Raw genomic sequence first — 18529 nt, forward strand, 5'->3', positions numbered from 1 at the left:
ACCAAAATTAGAGTTACAGATACATGCATCAAAGTTGATAAGGAATAGGAAAATTGGAAAAGAAATCTCTCTTCAAATCAGTGTTTATCACTGGTGTACTGTATATAGTATATGATATAGTCAATATTTTAAAACTGCAAAGATTGTATGATGTAACCATACACTGAGTATGGAGTATAGAATTCCCACATGCCATTCTATGATGGGCAATAGTTATAGTAAATGCCAGTTATAGATAGTGTATGTATTTATAAGTTTAAAGCTTATCATCAACAAAGATATAGTTGGACCATGAGACTTTCATATGAAAGTATATCCTCTAAAATTTACCTTTGTAGCAAAGCGTTTTACTTGATTCTGTATTGGATAAGCATTGGCCGCGTTCATTCAGCCTGGGCGAGTTCGGGTGGTTCCAGTGGATCAGGGGAACACTCCAAATGGCACATCCTTTGGGATGAGGAATGTATGGTTTTCACGATGCACTGCAACCGCCTCTCGTTACTGAATGAAACAGAGGCTGGTTGGCTAAAGAGTAATATACGTCAGCATATTGTTGGCCTGTTTGAACCACGTTGAGAGCATCTTAATTGTTGTTCCAACAGAATTTCATCCATAGTTTGTGCAACTCTCTGTACACTTGCTCAGCCGTTTATGCGCATGTCTGAAAAAGAAGGGGGGAGGGAGAGGAGGGAAACCGAATGCATGCAATTATTTTTATTTATTTTTTTTAATGCTGAGAACAAAGGAGTAGTATCTCTATAGCAACACAATAAATTCTATGGATATTGCTGCCTTTTCCCCCTCCTGCCCCCAAAGATACCAGAAACCTTAATTTTGCCTGAGGTCAAAATGCATGAAGTGGAAGGGAGAGGTATGTGTGAGTGTATGATGGAGATATAGAAAATCCCTCCCACTGACTCTTTTTTTTTTTAGGGTACAACCATGTTGCTGCCTGTAGGATCAATTACATAGCCTGACCATCCTTGAGAAATGATGATTTTTTTATTTTTTTTTTTACCTTTTTTTTTTTTTTTAAACTTATTCTGTACTTCAATGGCCTTCTGAGTCATGTTGCAAGCGATACTACTCTCGGCATGTCTGTGCATGCAGATGCTATTGAACTGGCTACAATGTTGACCTCATTCTTAGTCCATTCTGTCATTGATCCAATGCTGTACTTTGCATTTTTCTTTCAAATGAAGGTTACGAAATGTCACGGAGCCTTAACAGCATAGCTGGCATAAGTGGAAAAGCGATAGGATTATCCTCAGTGTCTGCGCCCTACAGCTCTCCTAGTCCAGTGAGACGTTCTTGGTCTCCCATCCCATCTATTTTGTAGCATGGATCAGTAGCAGAGAATGGTCTAAAAAGCTTTATTTTCAATTAGCCTATGCTATGTTGCATATAATCCAGGTGACTAAGTCTGAAGATGCAATGTCTCACAGTAGCACCTGCTGGGAATGGTGTTACTACTGATGCTAGGTGACAACACTCCTAAATAGCACTCAGATGACAATAGGCAGGCATTTACATAGTACTGGTGGGCCATATGTGCTGCATGGTATCAGTACATAGGATGAAGGGTAGATGCACCAGATAGTTTCCTTCCTGGTGCATCCTGCTAGTATATGCTTATTCTGGCTAATGGTGGATCTACTGGCTCTGTATGGAATGGGTTAGGCATTTAGTCAATGCTGAAACATGCCAACGATGGAAGATTTTGCTTTTCTCAGGATATTTTTGAGCCATAGGAACCCTGCAGGAGTTTGAGCAAACAAGCACAGTAGGATGAAACTTTGCATGGGCGCCTATTTTAAGCTGAAAGCAATACTCAGACACACTGTAGAGAGGTCTCAGTCTGGCTGACTGCATGGGAGAAAAAAATCCTGTTGAAGAAGAATATGGCTGCCTCTGCATGTAGCTATTTCACCTTTTCCTCCTTCCTTTAAAACTAAGATGCCGAGCTTGATGTGAAAAGCGCAGGGAAGAAGCTCAAGTACTGATTGTATTCTTTACATGCAGATCTTTGCAAAGAAAGTCCAGTCATTGCTAAATATATGCCAACAGAGGCAGTCAGAGTGACCTGACAAGGCAAGATGGAGATGAACATTGATGGCTAATAAACATCTGTGTGGAACTGTGCAGGCATAGAAGACCTTCTCATTTGGACAAAGTTAACTCGCTCCATGCAGGTTTTATGGATGATTCTTCGTGGTTTTGGAGTTGTACTAGAGATGCAGGCTTTTTCTACGGCCAAAATGTAACAAAACTGTAGAAGATCCTTTTTTTTTTTAATCTATTTTTTTGTTCCATAGCATGAATTGCATGAAGACAAAAATTAAAAAAAAAAAAAACAAACACAAAAACAAAAACCAAGAAACACTGCAAATGTATGATTAAGGAGAAAAAAAAGCAAAGCTATATATTTTCTTTCAAAGCTCTTTACTTTTACATACATTGTTGTAGCCAAAATGTAAAACATTATAAAACTGTACATTTCTTTGCTATGGATCGCTTCTTTTTGTATACAAGATACAGAGTAATGGTTTTAAAAAGTGCAATCAGGCAGTCATCGGTCATATTGACCACGCCTTCACAGTTCATCACACCAACATGGAAACCAAGAACTTTTAATCCAACTAGAAGTGTATAAAAATAAGAAAAATCTTTTTCCTGTCTGTTTTTGTTGGCATGCTTGTGACACATGGGACCTTCCTTCGGACCTGACAGTAACAGCTGGTCTAGATTTAATTTTCCAGCTCTGGTTATGTTGTATTTTATTGATGTATAGATCCAACGTAAAGACCCTTCATAAATTGTTCATATTAAGTAATCAGTATGAATTTTAAACAAAAGAGGTGTTATTTTAAAACTGGGACTTATAGTACAAAATCAGGAAAATACTCAAGTATAAATGGTCTCAAAGTTTAAGAAACAAGACAACAGCATTGTATGCAATTTAGTACTGAGTAAAATGCATGCACAATGTTATGCAAAACAATTCTAGCATGAAATAAATTTTGTATCATGGTTTCAGTGCCTGCTGTATAGTGTAAAGGGGAATCCTTTTCTGAAGCGATCAGGGGTTTCCAGAGACTTGCTTCTAAAATCTTGAATAAATACAGTGTTCTCAACAGAAATGTAGGAGAAAAGCTTGGTATTGCTTTGGTTCTACAATGCTAATTTTGGTTAGTAGATAATAAATGAAGCCTGCAAACATTTGATACAACCAATGTCTGAAGAATTCACACCATTAGTAATTTTACAAGGGAAGATTAAAAACCCCTACAATTATCTAGGTATCTTCCTTTTCCCTCCCCAACAATAATAAAAGTTTGTCTTTTTAGCTGATTAAATGAATTCAGTTTTTCTTACTTCTTTGGGCCCCATCCTTCACTTGTTCTTCACTGAGCCACAGCAGTCCACCTGATATGAAACTCTGAAAGAAATCCAGGTGTTCGAGTCGCACTTTATTTGCCACACAAAACATGCAGCAGTAAGAACCAAGAAAAACAACGGGATTAAATTTCAGTTTAGATGCTACAAATGACAACTATGGACTATGTGTCAACAGCATTCTAGTTCCTTGAGCATTTTTGGTAAAGTACTTCTGTAACGAAGAATACACCTTTAATTCTCATGTGAGGAACTTTGAAAGAGCTGGCAACCTTCTAGGCAAGCTACAGCATCTGTGACTGCTGATGACAACGGAAATGTAAAGGAACAGTATTCCTATGGTCTGGAGGAAGCAGAGATTAAACCCCCAAAAATGAAGAAACACTTATGGCTCTGGTAAGTGCTAAGTTATAAAAAAAAAAAAACAAACCTACTGCAGCTGGACCTTGTCTTTACAAAACTCTACTCCAAAAGGAAAATCAAGGAAGACCTCAAGCTGTGTTTTAGGAATAGAAGACAGACTGATAATCTGAATTTGTACGTAACTAGAAAACTCCTTTGTAGTCCTTGATGTAGCATTATGTACTTGATTTCTACTTCAGTTGACTATCCTGTCTCCCAAGAACTATTTTTCTCCCTGTTTCCATGCTGTTGTTCTCTGCTGATAAATGGGCAATTTCTTACCTCCAGAGGTAAGATTCAGGCTAATCCAGAATCCAAAAGTTGCCTAATGAACAACTTCTCTTCTTATAATGTATTAAGAATCCAGAAATAGATTTATCCGCCCCATTTTTTATTTAACACTAACTCAAGGGCCCAGCATGAAGGCTGTTCAAATTCTCTGTTACTGTAAGAAATACTAAAAATTCAGCCCTGTAAATCCTACGCAGGTCTTCCCCTTTCACTGCGCTTTGTATAAATGTATGAGCCTTAGCTAACAGATTGGGCATGTATGCCCTAAGGCAATTGTCATTCTGTGCTACTTTTTACATCTACCAGTCCCGTTTTCATTCAGGTACTGCTCTCAGCTTATTCTGATTTGAAGTAACCATGCCTTTTGGGTGACTTCTATAATCCCTTCAGAAGCATAACAGCACTTCCCATCCACCGCCCTTCAGGAGATGCTCTAAAGCTGAAGGTCTGTCTGACCCCAGAGCTCCCCTTGCACAACAGTGGCGGCTCTGACAACACAGGGAAAGAGGGAGACAACTGGAAAATTTCTGGAGCTGTTGCACCAAATCCTAAGAGAAATCTACCACATCATCCCAGCTGCCTTACATTTAAGGAGCTTTTGCTGGGATATTATGATTAAAACATTAATTCCTTCAAGCCTGCCCACTCCCACCAAAGGAGATATATATCTTGATTAAAGCATTAAAACTATACACCTGGCTAGATTCTGACCTCCAGCTTGCAATAATGCCACCGACTACTTCTGACTTCACACCACCATAAGTTAAGAGCAGAAGCACGTTCTGTAGTTCAGTTACACTCTGCCTGTTTCCTGCTGGAAATGAACATCTGGGTTTCTTCCTCTGCAAACTCAGCTTTCAACAATGGACCCCCAGCTATAGGACCCAATGTTGGTCCTTCATCTGAACCCACTGCCAATTAGTGGTTTACTACTTGCTAACATTAAAAGCACACCTCAACCACAACTTCTACACATATACCTTGTCCTCTGACTGCATGAAGGTACTCATTTTTCTGGACCAATCTGATGTGTCTCTACAACTACAATTTCAGACAGCAAGGATCTGAGAAGTGGTTTCTGTTCTCTCACTCCAACAAAAAAAAAATCTAGCTAATATCGCTGTGATAACAGTCAAGTGCAGTGGTCATTAATCTGGATAAAGTGATTTTTCACATAAATTGCCTTCTTTCTCCTTAAAGTTTCAGGGCCAAAAAGAAAATACATCACTGAAACAAATGGCTGCTAGGACAAACGAGCAGACTGAAATACAGAAGAGAGGAAGCAGGGCTAAGGCAAGGGCAGGAACTTGAGCACTTGCTTACAAAAAAGATACCCTGAAGAAAAAACAAGTGCAGTTATTACCCTGCCACTTTGCATATCCTTTTCATAGTTTCAAAACAAGGCAGCCTATCTCTCTGCTGTCCATATATATCCTAGAAGCAACTTGGTCTCTGAGCTCACACACAAACTAACTTCACTTCATGAAAATGTGCTTAAATCATTCAGGTTATTTTTAAGTCGCTCACTTACTTGAGTTTGGGCATAAAACACCTGTCTGTTCAGAAGCCAAAGCCTCTGCATCTAGGACTGTAGGTGCAACATTTCTCTCTTAGGGGAATACAAATGCTTATTTGCAATCAAGAACAATATGTGAACTCAATTTGAACTTTAAGTTAGAAAATGGATCCAGAACTGCATCTCTTTACTTACCTTCCCTATCTGTCAAAGCAAATGCTTTAAAACTAAGCACATTCATCTACCCCCATGGAAAGATATATTCCTTGGTTTAGGCTGACAAAGCCAGGTTTTCAACCCTCAGCATTCACTTGAGCATTTAAAAAACTTTATGCAAGTACATACATCCAAACATCTCCAGGTACCAGATATTAAGAGCATGTGCTCCAAGGCTTCCAGTGGTTTCTCTACTGCCCACGGAGCACAGGTTAGAGATTCTTTAGTCAGCAAAAGGTAAAGTATTGCAGTTGTATTAACTCAGATATCACTCTAAGGTACCTGCACAGCTTCTGGACCCAAAGGGCTCAGCAGGGACAACACAGCCTACGCAGAGGCTGTTGACAGTGAGTCACACCAGAACGAACAGGAGACACATGGCTTGAGCCCAAGCAAATAAGCTCAGCAGGAACCATGCTTTGCGGTGGTGGTGTCAGTGCAAGTAGGTGACTGGAGAAGATAGCAGTAGCACAAGAGGTGGGAAATGAGAAGGACACAGGATGGGTCTGGAAAATGGGTTATGCAAGCAGGAGGAAGGGGAGCGTATGAGGAAACAGCAATCAGTGGTGAGGGGGGAAAGAAGAACAAGGAGAGAGGGAAGTAGTAGCAGTGAGGCTTACCTAAAAAAAGAGACCATCGAGGACCACTAGCCTAGAAGGTAGAGCCTTGGCCTGGGACTCAGGAGACAGGAATTATTCTTGACTCCACTGTGGACACACTGGGTTACCTTGGTTGGGGCATTTCAATTTTTTGTGCCTCAGCTTCTGTTTCTGTGACATTATCCCCTTTTTAAAGTGTTCTGAGGTCAAAAGAGGAAAAGCAGGATTTAAGTAGGAATAGTTGTTATAATCTATCTACTCAGTATTAAGGCACCAGAGAAGAGAAGCATCTCTCCATTATTTAAAAGATGCCATATTTCTTCGTCTGCAGAAGAGCACAATGCCCCTGTAGGAATCCCTTTTCTTTTGTACTTTAAAGCTGAGAATTATTATGGAAAATTATTAAGCACCCACACAGTTAAAATGACAGAACATCTTTGTTACTGATTGGCAACTCCTCTGCTGCCCTAATTTAGGTACCACATGTCTTCATGCACTCAAATCAGTAAAAACAAAACAAAAAAGCTAAACTCAATTGACATTTGCAGCAAAAATCTAAAATCATGCCAGAACACTAAAAATCTCCCAACTCTTGGCCCCATTTTTAAATATTAAAAAAAAAGTAAAAATGCAGAGTCTTATAGCAAGTGTTCACATACACTTAAAAGATTTTGATTATCAGGGAGTACTGAAATCATATGAAACTGAAATTCTGCAATTTCCACTGTCAAAGTCTTGATCCCAAACCCTGCAGACAGAACTGCCCCCAAGATTGCATTGTATCTGAACAACAAGGTGGTCCATAGGCAAAGCAACCTGGAAATATCTGAGAAAGATGAAAATTAATTGAGAGGCTAGGCAACACAGGAACTGAACTTGGACTCGAACCCCTCCCAACCTGCAAAGCCTCATCTGAAAATCCGAGATGTCACAAAATAAAAATGCCTGAGGAAGTTTTGCATAATAAACGTCCCTCTGGAACTTCTCATCCCCACAGTCAGCTTTTGTTCAGGAATAATTACTTTGTTGCTCGTTTCAAATCAAGCTGAAAAATGTGTTCTCCCAGTACTCTACATTTATGCTTTCTCACTCTCCCACAAGGTAACATGTGGTTCATACAGGTCATGATTCAAATACAGAGACCATTTTCATTGCTGAGTATTTTCAGTCACATACTCTCTTTCCATGTTCTACAGCAGTACTGATGAGTAAAAACTGCCTCTGCATTAAAAACAGGTGAATGCAGAGACAACTGATGCATGGATCTGAATGAAATGCACAGCTAAAGAAAGTGCCTTAGTTTAGTCCCTTCAACCTCTAAATAGGTTACAAAATAACAGCTTTACACATACAGTTTCTCCAAATTAACTTCAAAGGCACATATGGTAAACAATTCCCTTTACAGTTATTTTTTGGGACATTCATCCAACAGAAGGCCATTTCCATACAACTGAAGCATTTTAATTCAAAGGCTATTAAGTCATTCTTTCTAACATGGAGCAAAACATCTAAGACCAGCATGTACGAGGAATTTAAAATAGCACAAAAGCTAAAAGAAAAGAACAAAGCATCTACTATCTCTCTTCTTGCACCTAAATCAAGATATTGGTATGTCAAAAGTTCAAATGTCCAATTATTTTTGTGTCAGCTAGAGTTTTCAGCAAATTCAGTGTAAGCTCCACTTTTCTACTGTGCACATTTTTAAGTGCAATCAAAACCACACAAGATGAATCTCTACCACAAACTGCATCCATTCCAGCCTTTGGGAAGCAAGACTTATGTTTTCCGCTTCAGTAGTTTCTTCTTCCCTTTAAAGAATTTTCAGCTGCTGTGTGCTATAAGCTGGTAGTAAATACCAGAAGCATGACTCAAATACTGATGAAACATTCTGGAGCCTTTTTAAGGAAAATATCTAGCTAAAAGAAAATCCCGTAAAAATACAAAATGGCTAAGAGAACACAGGGAACTTTCTGGTGAAAACATAACATTGCAATTTCAGTAGCAAAGATATGTCATCACCTTGATTTCTAATACAAGGGAAAAGGAAGTGGAAGTCCCAAAATTACTTGTCTTGTTTAAATCAGATCCAGAGTTCAAGGAATTTAATGGAAAAAATAAGTACTTGATTAAGTACTGGACTAGGTCACAGGCCTGATCTAAAGATTTCTGAGACTGAAAGATGAGGACAGATGTTCCTATTCCAACTGAAGAAAACTGGAAATTTCAAGATGTGCTATGAGAAAGAAAACGCATTACAGGTCAATAATTCATATTATTATTAATAAACAGTAGGAGGGGGAGGAAAAATAACATCCAAGAAATAGAATAGCTTGTCCCTCGTCTCAGTCCCACCATACCAGCAGGCTGGAATACTGCTGTCCCTGTGCGGTTATTCAATCTTCAGGACCTGTATTCTTGAATCTCTCTTCCCCTCCGCCCTCCTTTTCCCCTATGTTTTAGCTGACTACATCAGGCTCTCTACTGCCATTCATTTAAATGTTTTTCCCATACATTCAAACTGATCTCCTTCATCTGTTCTCCATCCTATAAGTCTTATGACTCAAAAAAAAGACATATTAAGCAAAATCAAATCACATTCTTCCCCCACCCCTCAATCTCTCTGTGCTCAGCCATGTAGCGGAGCAAAACCTCCTGTCAATCGTGAAGAAGTGACCTTTATGGCAGTTTCAGATGGCAAGAACTAGTTAGTCACCAACAGGACTGACAACATGCAGGTACGGGAGGGAAGCCAGTGTCATGCAAGAAGTGACTGGGCAAAAGGGAAGAAAGGCAGGACTGAATTTTTCTTTCACGTGAACACACTTCAAATACAGCGTCCTGCATTCTACGCAGAAAAGCATCAAGTCACTCAGGAATGCTACACAAAGTCAAGTAATAATACCAGTGACTGCCAAGCAGCCTAAATAAATCCTCCAAGAGAAAGAAACTTCTGACACAACACACACACCTTCCTACCAATGTTCTTTAAAATGGAATAGGAGTGTCTTGCACAGGTACACATGGAGGTTGCATGAGTAACAACTGCAGATGTCCTAGAACTTCAAACAACAGAAGTACACACAACAGCTTCCTTCTCCCCCTCCACCCAAGAGCCTGAAAGCTCTCTGGACTGACGGTCAACAGTTCACAACTTGTTCTCCAGCGAAGTTGTGATATTAAGTCCACCTTTTCCCCCTCATGAATGTCAGCTCATTGGCAGGTTTGCTTATTTTCAGAAAATGGAAGGGGATAGCAGCTGCACAGACACTTGCTTACCTTGTTCCAGTGGTTTTTATACATATATATATATATATATGTTATAAACTACTCAGTTTATTTGCATCTGAATGTGAACACAGAATGCTTACATAAAAGACTCTTTGTTTAGAACTTAAGACCTTCATAAAGAAATCTGTCTCTGCATGCACTGCAGAAGCATTGACACAGCACACTGGCTCTGCATTTTGCCTTGCAGAGACTGACCTTCTCCATTAGGACATCAACAGGCAACAGTCACTAAGCTCTGGACACCAGCAAGGAAGGGGGTTTCTTCACTTGATGAGGAGCTTTTCACTGTGTGCTCCCCTCCTTACAGCAGAAAGCCTTAGCTGATTTTGTACAATGTTTTATTCTGAAAACAAAGCATACTGACATACAAAACAGGGCATTTGTTTCTGAATGAGCAAGCAACTTGTTTTTGACATTCAACTGTGTACCATCTACAATGAATTATTATTCACTCTTCTTACTACAGCAGCACTTAGATGTCCCGGACCAACGACAAAGCATTTCGTACGTTAAGATTCAAATCATTACTTCCCAAAGTTTTCAATCTATATAGGCAAGACAAAGGACAGAAAATGCAGTTCTTGCCCTTTCAAAGATGAAGATCAGATGCAGATATGAAACACAAGATCAGGACCAGGAACAAACCAAAGTACTCCTTCCTTTCCTCCTTATTGCCCAAAATCATTCTTTGTGTTTCCAGAAGTGTGTTAGTGTTACAGATGTGAAAAAGTAAACAACATTTCAAATAACCAAGTCACATTTATTTGTTACATAATTTGTTGGATTCCTCCAAAATGAACTGCAGCAACAGCATATACAGTTAAAATATGTTCAGTATAGTAACCCCTATGGTATAGGGCACACATACTAGCTGTGATTAATCAAGGAACAGAATTATTTAGAGGGTATGATTACTGAAACAAGATAACATGTTTATTCCGTACACAGATTTTGGAGGAAAACAAAAGGTAGAAACCTCAGGCAGAACTGCCAAAAAAAGCAGGAAAAACTGTTCAGTGCATATGCTCGAGAGGCTGTGGTATCTAGAAAATGGCATTGAGGAAAGTCAATAAATAGCGACTTAGATAAGTAAAAAGTGCAAGATGTCACAGCGCAGAACAGTATATTGCCGTGAAAAGCTACAACCAACACATGGACTAAAAAACAAACAAACAAACAACCCCAGAACAACCCCAAACCCACTTTACAATAGCAGTCTCAATTCTGCACTTTTTGTAGAGGAGCCATTTGATTATTTTTACAGATTCTTTCAGTAACTGTTATAATCAGCTTCACAGTCAGTTCAAGTTTCTCATTTACTGAACAGAAAAAGAAAATTCCTTTGAAAATTAGGCCATGAACTGTAACTGCTGTAAAACCAAGGGAGGAAAAAACCCTCGCAGCCCATATTACACCCTTAATTCCTTCCCCCAAATGTGTAAGCTGATACATCATTAGAAAGTCTTCGTGTCCTGTTTCCTAAGAGCTCTTCTCTGAGTATTTTCTAATTCTGTAAGGCTTCTTCGCTGGCAAGCCTGCTTTAAAAATTAAACCATTGTTTAGCAACAGTAGGTCTCATTAAAAGGTGCATTTACCACACAGTAGTATTCTCTATATTAAGAACCTGAAATACATGAAATACCACAGCAAATGTAACTATCGTGGGTGGTAAACATCCAGTTTAATGGCATCCACTGTATTTGTGTGAAAAATAGTTTTATAAATAGCTTCCAAAATTCTGCTCAACACAGTCAGCTAATAATATCTGAGGATAATTTACAATTTTTCATTTCTCCTACCAAAACAAGTGTCAACATTCTCTGCCAAGCACTCACCTGGAACAAGTACTGTGGGCATGCTCTGAACAGTAACTCAGCTGGGCTGCAAAACAGATGTGAGAACTAACTTGACATTATCAGGAGCATTCTGGTCTGCCTTTTAGGCTGGAGAACTTGTAAAAACTTTCTGGTTAGATTTTGATGTCTTCCTATTCAAAGACAGCTGGAAACGCAGGAGCTATGTTGGATCAAACTGTCCTCAACAGCTACAATTGACTTACGCCCTTTGATAAGAACTTTTCTATTGTTTCCAAGAGCTCTTAGAAGGTTTTCTTCCCTAAGCAGTAGCTGCAGAAAATTCAGGTTTGGTTTGCAAGTTAATGATAATTCATGTGGATCTGCATCCCTGTAAATTTATAATAAACTGATATCTGGCACAGAAGATAATTCCTCAGAAATATTGCTCCTTTCACAGTTTAATCAAGATACAGCTAGTTCAGAAGGGCCTCATTTTCCCCTTTTGCCAGCCTTCTAAATCATAGATTTTTTTTTTTTTAATCCTAATCATCTGTTTAAAATGAGTGTATACCTCTATTGATGTTCACTGGCATTTTTCTGTGATGCAAACTGGATTTTCTGAGATGCTGGGAGCTCACAACTCCAGTAGATGTTGGCAGGTGCAACACATGCTCATCACGATGTAAAGATACAATAATAAAAGACCAGAAGGGGCCTATGTCTCTACCTTCTCAGACCATTTCCTCAAATGGAATTTATACACCAGTGATAAGTCATTAAGCAGTCAATTTCTTCCTCAAAGACTTATGAGAAGAACAAGAAAAAGTTATTCTTTTTTCAATGGTATTGCATCAAGGCAAAGTGTGTGTCATTCTATCTGTGGGTAAGGAAGTCAATTCCTGTGAAAAAGACCCATGAAACAATTAACTATCACAGTTTTCCATGTATACTCATTCCTTTTAGTCTTAGAAAAAACAACTTCTGCACTTTCCAACTACTGTGTTAATCATGGGTGATCCTCTTGTAGCACTGAGCTACACAATCCAAAGATGTCCATCCATATCCACGATGCTATGATTTCAGATGTGAGGAGTCTAATGTGGAATTTGACAAAGAGCCATGGAGTGTCCTGCCCCACAGCCAATTAATATCTGTTTGGTGTAACCAAGAGCTTTCACTGGCTTAGGGACACAAACATTTGCTTCTGTGCCATCACCACACATCCCATGTTCGTTCCATCCCCAAGAGAAGCACTGGCCACCTAGAAGAGAATACAAAATATAGAATAAAGACCACAGAAACAAAACAGCTTTCTCTAGTTTTGGGGAGCAGATTTGTCAAGTCATCTTCTCATTTGGTTTTAAGACATTCTGCTACGGTGGGGAAAAATGTTCTGGTTCTCTTGAAAATGTAAACAAACCCAAATGAATTATTCTCTATCTTGTTCCACACTGTTAACAACATAAGAGAGATTAAAATAACAAAGACATTTGAAAATCACCTAATAATACATGGTTCCCTATTTATACAGGCCCCACAGAAATCTCTCTGCATTTTAAGGACCTCCCCTGAAATGATGTGGAATCGCTGTCTTTCAAGTTCCCCCTAGTAAGCAAAACTATCACAAACCAAGCCCAGTGACTTTAATCATTCATAGCACGATCCGTAGGACTGGAGAACACAGAATCATAGAGCAGCCAAATTACATTTCATTCCTACTTTCAAGTTCACAGCTCACCTTTTTCCTTTAAATACAAGTCTCTGACAACTTGCCTTACTCTCAATCAGCCTACTTCTTCTGCTTGCTTTGACATAATTTCACTGCTTTTATTACCCTTATTTTCCCTCATTATTATTTATTTTTGTAACATCTACTCTTTTATATCATAAATCATGATCCGTGTACTATTATTACCCCATAGTACTCCTTCTTGAAGCACTATATGTAAATTTTGTTCTATAAATGGCTGGCATAATAAAAAAATCCACCTAAAAAGACTCTTATTCTGAAGTACAAGAGATATTTCTTCCATATTTTCTTTTCTTTATTTGGCTGTCATAGACTGTGCCTGTGAATTTCTGTAACAAAAAAGAAAGACATCTTGCAATATAATCATGTTTCTGATGCCATTGTTATTTTTGAAAAGCAGCAGGTATTAACAGCATGAAGTACCATTCTGGAGTCCAAATAATGAGAAAAAAAGTACCAAAATTCACAAAATCCAATCCCTCCCAATCATAATTCTGAAATAATTTTACTTTTCACAATTCAGAAACAGATTATTGCAAACGCTACAGGGATCATCCTTCTTTCCTGCAAATCCAGTAACATTTCATTGTCATGTTTTCTTTACATATTAGTATATTAAAGTTCTCCTGTTCTGTAATTAAGTGTAAACATTGCTAAAATCAGATGTAATTAAACAATGACCTTTAATTTTCTTGACAATCTTCAAGTCAATGGAACACATCAAAACAACACTAGAACGTCACAGTAGGCTAGATACATCTCACCTGATACAACAGTTTGTTATTCTTATCTTAGAAGGCACTAGACTCTCATGACTATGAATGCGCAATATTGACAGCCCAACCTGTATCACAAATGCGTATACATATGCTGCAGAAAAGCATCAAAAAGTAAATGTGCAGCATATCCCATTTAAATATCAACAGATCAGAACATCTAAGAGGTTAATTGGATTTTTTTTTTTTTGTAAGGTTCCAGGTAAAAATATTTATGTAAATATTAACAAGCAGGAAAAAGACATCACAAACTGAGACTAAAGACACATCACAGAAAATTACTCAGTGCAAAAATTCAAAGAAAGAAAACTAGTTGCACCTAAGAAAAGGCTTTTTTTGCACAGTTAATACGTGGAACCTACAGAATCAGCCTATTTACAGTGGGAAAACTTCCAAGTTTAATGAAAAGGGAATATAACATGCCCTTACATTAATAAGATGACTGTGGTAAGCTACTAGACCACTAGCAATTAGTACAGCAATTTGTATGTTTGTATAAAGATTCACTACATCTGACTAAAGGATTTTTCTTTTTTCATCCTGTTTCATCAGGACCAGAGAGAGGAAACCAGAAAGTTTTTGGTCACTTTGAATTACAAACCATTCAATAGAACATTAATGGCATAATAAATATTCAAAGAAACAGTGCAGTAGGACATTAACCTCTCAAATTGATAAATATATCTAAGTCAAACAACTTTTGAAAAAAAATCATAGAAAAGTTTACAAGCTAGGAAATCCCTAGGCAAGAACATCTCCCCTAAAATAAGGATCACTGGGTCTTTTCCAACCTTTACTTCTCCAAGCACATAGAAAGGCCACCAAATAGATCTTTCTACATGACTCCAACAAACTCCAAGGTTATTGAAATGGGCTGAGAGTGAAAACTGGCAAAAGAAAAAGAGAGCAACTAGGATTTATGAATGATCTTATACAAAAATGCCTTGAACATATACGGAGAGCCAGGCAGATGAAAGGGGATGAAAGGGAAGGTGACAAGATACAAAATGACAGGGCACAAAAATGATTCTCATCACCATCAAGTCACAAGTCAGGAAAGCTAAAAGGTAGAGAATTATTATTGTGAAAATAAAAGATATACCATACCACATCTGCCTGTAGAAGATTTAGAGAAAGGTTTGTACATTAAAAAAAGCCAGATGCTAGATTTGTGTCAGAGAAAACAGAATTTGCAGAAAACACACAAAGTCCATTTTTTTTGTAATAAAATATTAACAAAACTTGGAGGAGGGCTGGGCAAAATGACTGCAGTGACACTGGCCAGGAGGGAACAAGCAGCTACGTGAATCACTGGCACAGAAGTTGAAGTCAATGAAGATCGAAGATAATGAAACACCTATTAAAAAATGACATAGAAGGAATACCTGCAGAGTTACAGAAAAGACTTCATTAAGGGGAATGAATGGCTAGCCTCTGGACAAAAGACACCATTTCATTTCAATCCCCCCCCCCTTTTTTTTTTGCTTGTTTTCTTTTTGATTGCTTCTATTCACAGTTTATTGCTGATAAAAACATCAACGCAACCCCAGCAGCCCTACATGCTTTCACGAGAAAATTCAATTTTTATGCCTGTGCCAGACCTTGCCAGGATGAAAGACCATTAGAATGATGTGTATTCATACAGCTACAAATTGCTTCTAACTAAATTTAAAACAAGCATTGTAGCATGTTCTCAAACCAAATGATTTGTGTTTGGTGAGGTGAGGAAGGAAAGTTGCTCCATGTCACTAGTTAAATGAAACAGCATAATACATCACATTCACCTTTTCCCTTTTAAACCATAAATACTCAAAGTACAAATGAAGCCACAGAACTCATACGACAATGCAGCATAATCCCAAGGGAATTTCACTTGAGTTCACAGTCACACTAATGAAAGTCTAGAGTAAGACTATGCAGGTTTTTTCCCCAAAACATCAAATATACAAAAACTGGAGAGAAAAAAACCCCCTTAAATCTATCTGGTTTGGTCACAGAAAACAAGAAGGGGCTACTGCCCTCCTATTTGCAATAATTATCTAGGCTTTTTTCATGGTAACTGAAATGACGACTGCAATCCACAGGTTGATTAAACTAGAGAAAAGTATTTCTAGGTAAAATAAAGCTGCAGCATATTGGACAGAGGACAGGACTCTGGAGAAAGCAGAGGATTTAGAGTCGTCTCCTCATTGCCGAATACTCTGAGGAGAATCAATGTTAGCAAATAAGATGCTCTGGGTGAAATTCACTACACAACTTTAGCCACCTAAATGTCACGCAACTTAGCTATAGATTGTTATCCTCTAATTTTCCTCAAGAGCCAATGGAGTCATCTACATCTCTCTAACAGGCAATGCATCTTCTCTACACGCTGGTGTCAAAATCAAATCTATCTTGCTTTGGTGACTATAGAGGGAGACCAAGTGATTGTCTTAGCCTAGGCATATCAGTTTTAAACAGCTGAAGACAGGTTATGATTAATCACATCCTTACAATTGGTCTGAAGGTAAAGCAAGGAAAACTGGAAACAAGGAAGCTACAAATATCATTGCAGCCTAGTTTCAGGCTACAAACAGTCTGCTTCTAAACCAGCCTGTGCCCTGGAGGCTTATCACCAAAACCTTTAAAAGTTTGTTTCTTTTCTGCTTCTCCTCTCCCACTCTTTCAACTCCGCAAACAAACAGAAGTTGGCTTTAAAGACAATCCAGGTATCTTGAAGTCAAACTATTCATCAGACAGCTTCACATTTTAAGGATCCATTAAAATGTTTTAGTACAGCTCTATTGTATAGGCTCTGCTCTTAGCAACACTCCACGATTCCTCAAATTATTATTATTTTTTTTAAATCTTAAATTAGTGCTACTCTACTGATGGTTATAGATAAAGTTACAGTAGCCAAGAGATCAGCTCAGGGCAAGTCAACTGCATCAAGGCTGGACCACAAACAAAATTCAGGTGTCTCAGCCATCACCCCCCTTCACTATCTGAAAGCATTCAAAACTTCACAAGGAACAATGTAACACTACACAGAAAAAGATTTAGACCATACTTCTCCCAAGGAGCTGTAAAACCTAACTGAATAAGTCTTCCTATTTTTTTCAGGACATCTGGCAATCCAGGGTGTCACGTAAAATAAAAGGAAAGAACCTGCCCGTAGCAGGGGGGTTGGAACTAGATGATCTTTAAGGTCCCTTCCAACACAAACCATCCTGTGATTCTATGAAATATCCAACTTTTGCATTTTTGTTAGCAACAGTTCCGTCATTAGCGCGAAAGATTTGCAATGTTAGAATATAAGAAACAGGGTTGATACCAATGGTTTTCTGCAGAAAAACATGGAAATGTATTAGTAACTAAAAGGGAAGTCAAAGCATACTGCAAAATCTTATTAAAGGCAAAGTTTGGTAAGTGTAATATAAGATGACATGATCCCAAGACATTATACGGTACCTCCAACGTGGAAAACAACTAAGATATTCATATAGTGCCAGTTTTATTATGAAACTACATTTATACCCACGTTTTCAAGGAGCTAGCTGTCATGCGCTCCAGACAGCCCATCCAATTGCTGCTAGAATTGCTCAGGTTCACCAGCCTCAGAAACGCGCGTCTGACTTTACAGTGAGTAAGCTGGATAAAAATCAGAGGCATTGTAGTGCTAACGCAATATACAGATAGGAAACAACATACATTTTTGATATTAAGTACGAAGTCGTGGTGCCAAAGACATGCTGATTTCAAAGTTAGCCTCCAGTCAACAATCAGTCCTCATGTCACCTTTACATCATTAGTACCTCTCCCCAGGCAGCAGACCTAGACCACTCTGTCCCCTCCTCAGCAGTGGTTTTACACAAGTGAAAAGTCAGATGACTTCAGGTCACGCATGTGTGGTTCATCCTGGTACCTGAAACAACTTCCAATGGTCTCAAACAGCTACTCATAATAAAATACATAAAGCCTGCACAACATGGGCTTCTCTGACTTGGTGCTCTAAACTAACCTCTCATGTGAATTATTATTTTCTTACAGCAGAAGCACTGTCTTGTTAGTTGGACCTTCTCTCTGCCTATACTTGTATATTGTGTAATACTGCAGGGACTTCAAACTGGGTCAGGGCCTCAAGGCTAACTGTCAAAATATCCAATTACAATATACAACTAGCTATTGAAGAGAGTCAGAAAATCAACTTGAGTATACCAGATGCCTAGTATGGCTTAGGGAGCCACAGTGGTATGTGGAGTACTGTAAGATGGAGCAATAACGCTACACATTTCCTTTGAAATTAATTTCATTTGGGAAAGTCGAATTTCTAGTTTCTCCTTCAATATCAGTGTCTATCCCACGAATGGCAAACAACAGAGCAGTACAGAGCACATCTAATCTTTTCTATCCTCATTTCCACAGCATACAAATAGCTGAGAGTTACAAAACGGGAAGGGGAAAGAATCGCATATATTGACAATATAATTTCCAAGCGTGCAGTAAAGGGCAATGTAGTA

At 38.5% G+C, this 18529-nt stretch overlaps 2 protein-coding genes across 14 annotated transcripts in view; one reads left to right on the forward strand and one right to left on the reverse strand.

The window, feature by feature from the left end:
• Positions 1-18529, forward strand: part of KCNC1 (potassium voltage-gated channel subfamily C member 1) — a 131465-nt gene that overhangs the window by 110105 nt on the left and 2831 nt on the right. For 2 of the 6 annotated variants that reach the window (XM_054826092.1, XM_054826095.1), the window contains one exon: positions 2023-3538. The exons of 2 other annotated variants lie outside the window; for them this stretch is intronic. In XM_054826092.1, coding sequence (XP_054682067.1) covers positions 2023-2087 — 65 coding nt within the window. In that variant the 3' untranslated portion in view covers positions 2088-3538. Of the gene's footprint in view, positions 1-1202; positions 3539-18529 lie in introns of those variants that run through there. 2 more of the 6 variants (XM_054826091.1, XM_054826094.1) reach the window with 2 other exon arrangements.
• Positions 10089-18529, reverse strand: part of SERGEF (secretion regulating guanine nucleotide exchange factor) — a 167821-nt gene continuing 159380 nt past the window's right edge. For 3 of the 8 annotated variants that reach the window (XM_054826098.1, XM_054826099.1, XM_054826097.1), the window contains one exon: positions 10089-12765. In XM_054826098.1, the coding sequence (XP_054682073.1) occupies positions 12599-12765 (167 nt within the window). In that variant the 3' untranslated portion in view covers positions 10089-12598. The remainder of the gene's footprint in view (positions 12766-18529) is intronic. The other 5 variants (XR_008577214.1, XR_008577215.1, XR_008577216.1 and 2 more) reach the window with 3 other exon arrangements.

Source organism: Grus americana, chromosome 5, assembly GCF_028858705.1.
Source record: "Grus americana isolate bGruAme1 chromosome 5, bGruAme1.mat, whole genome shotgun sequence".
In the NCBI taxonomy this organism is placed as follows: Eukaryota; Metazoa; Chordata; class Aves; order Gruiformes; family Gruidae; genus Grus; species Grus americana.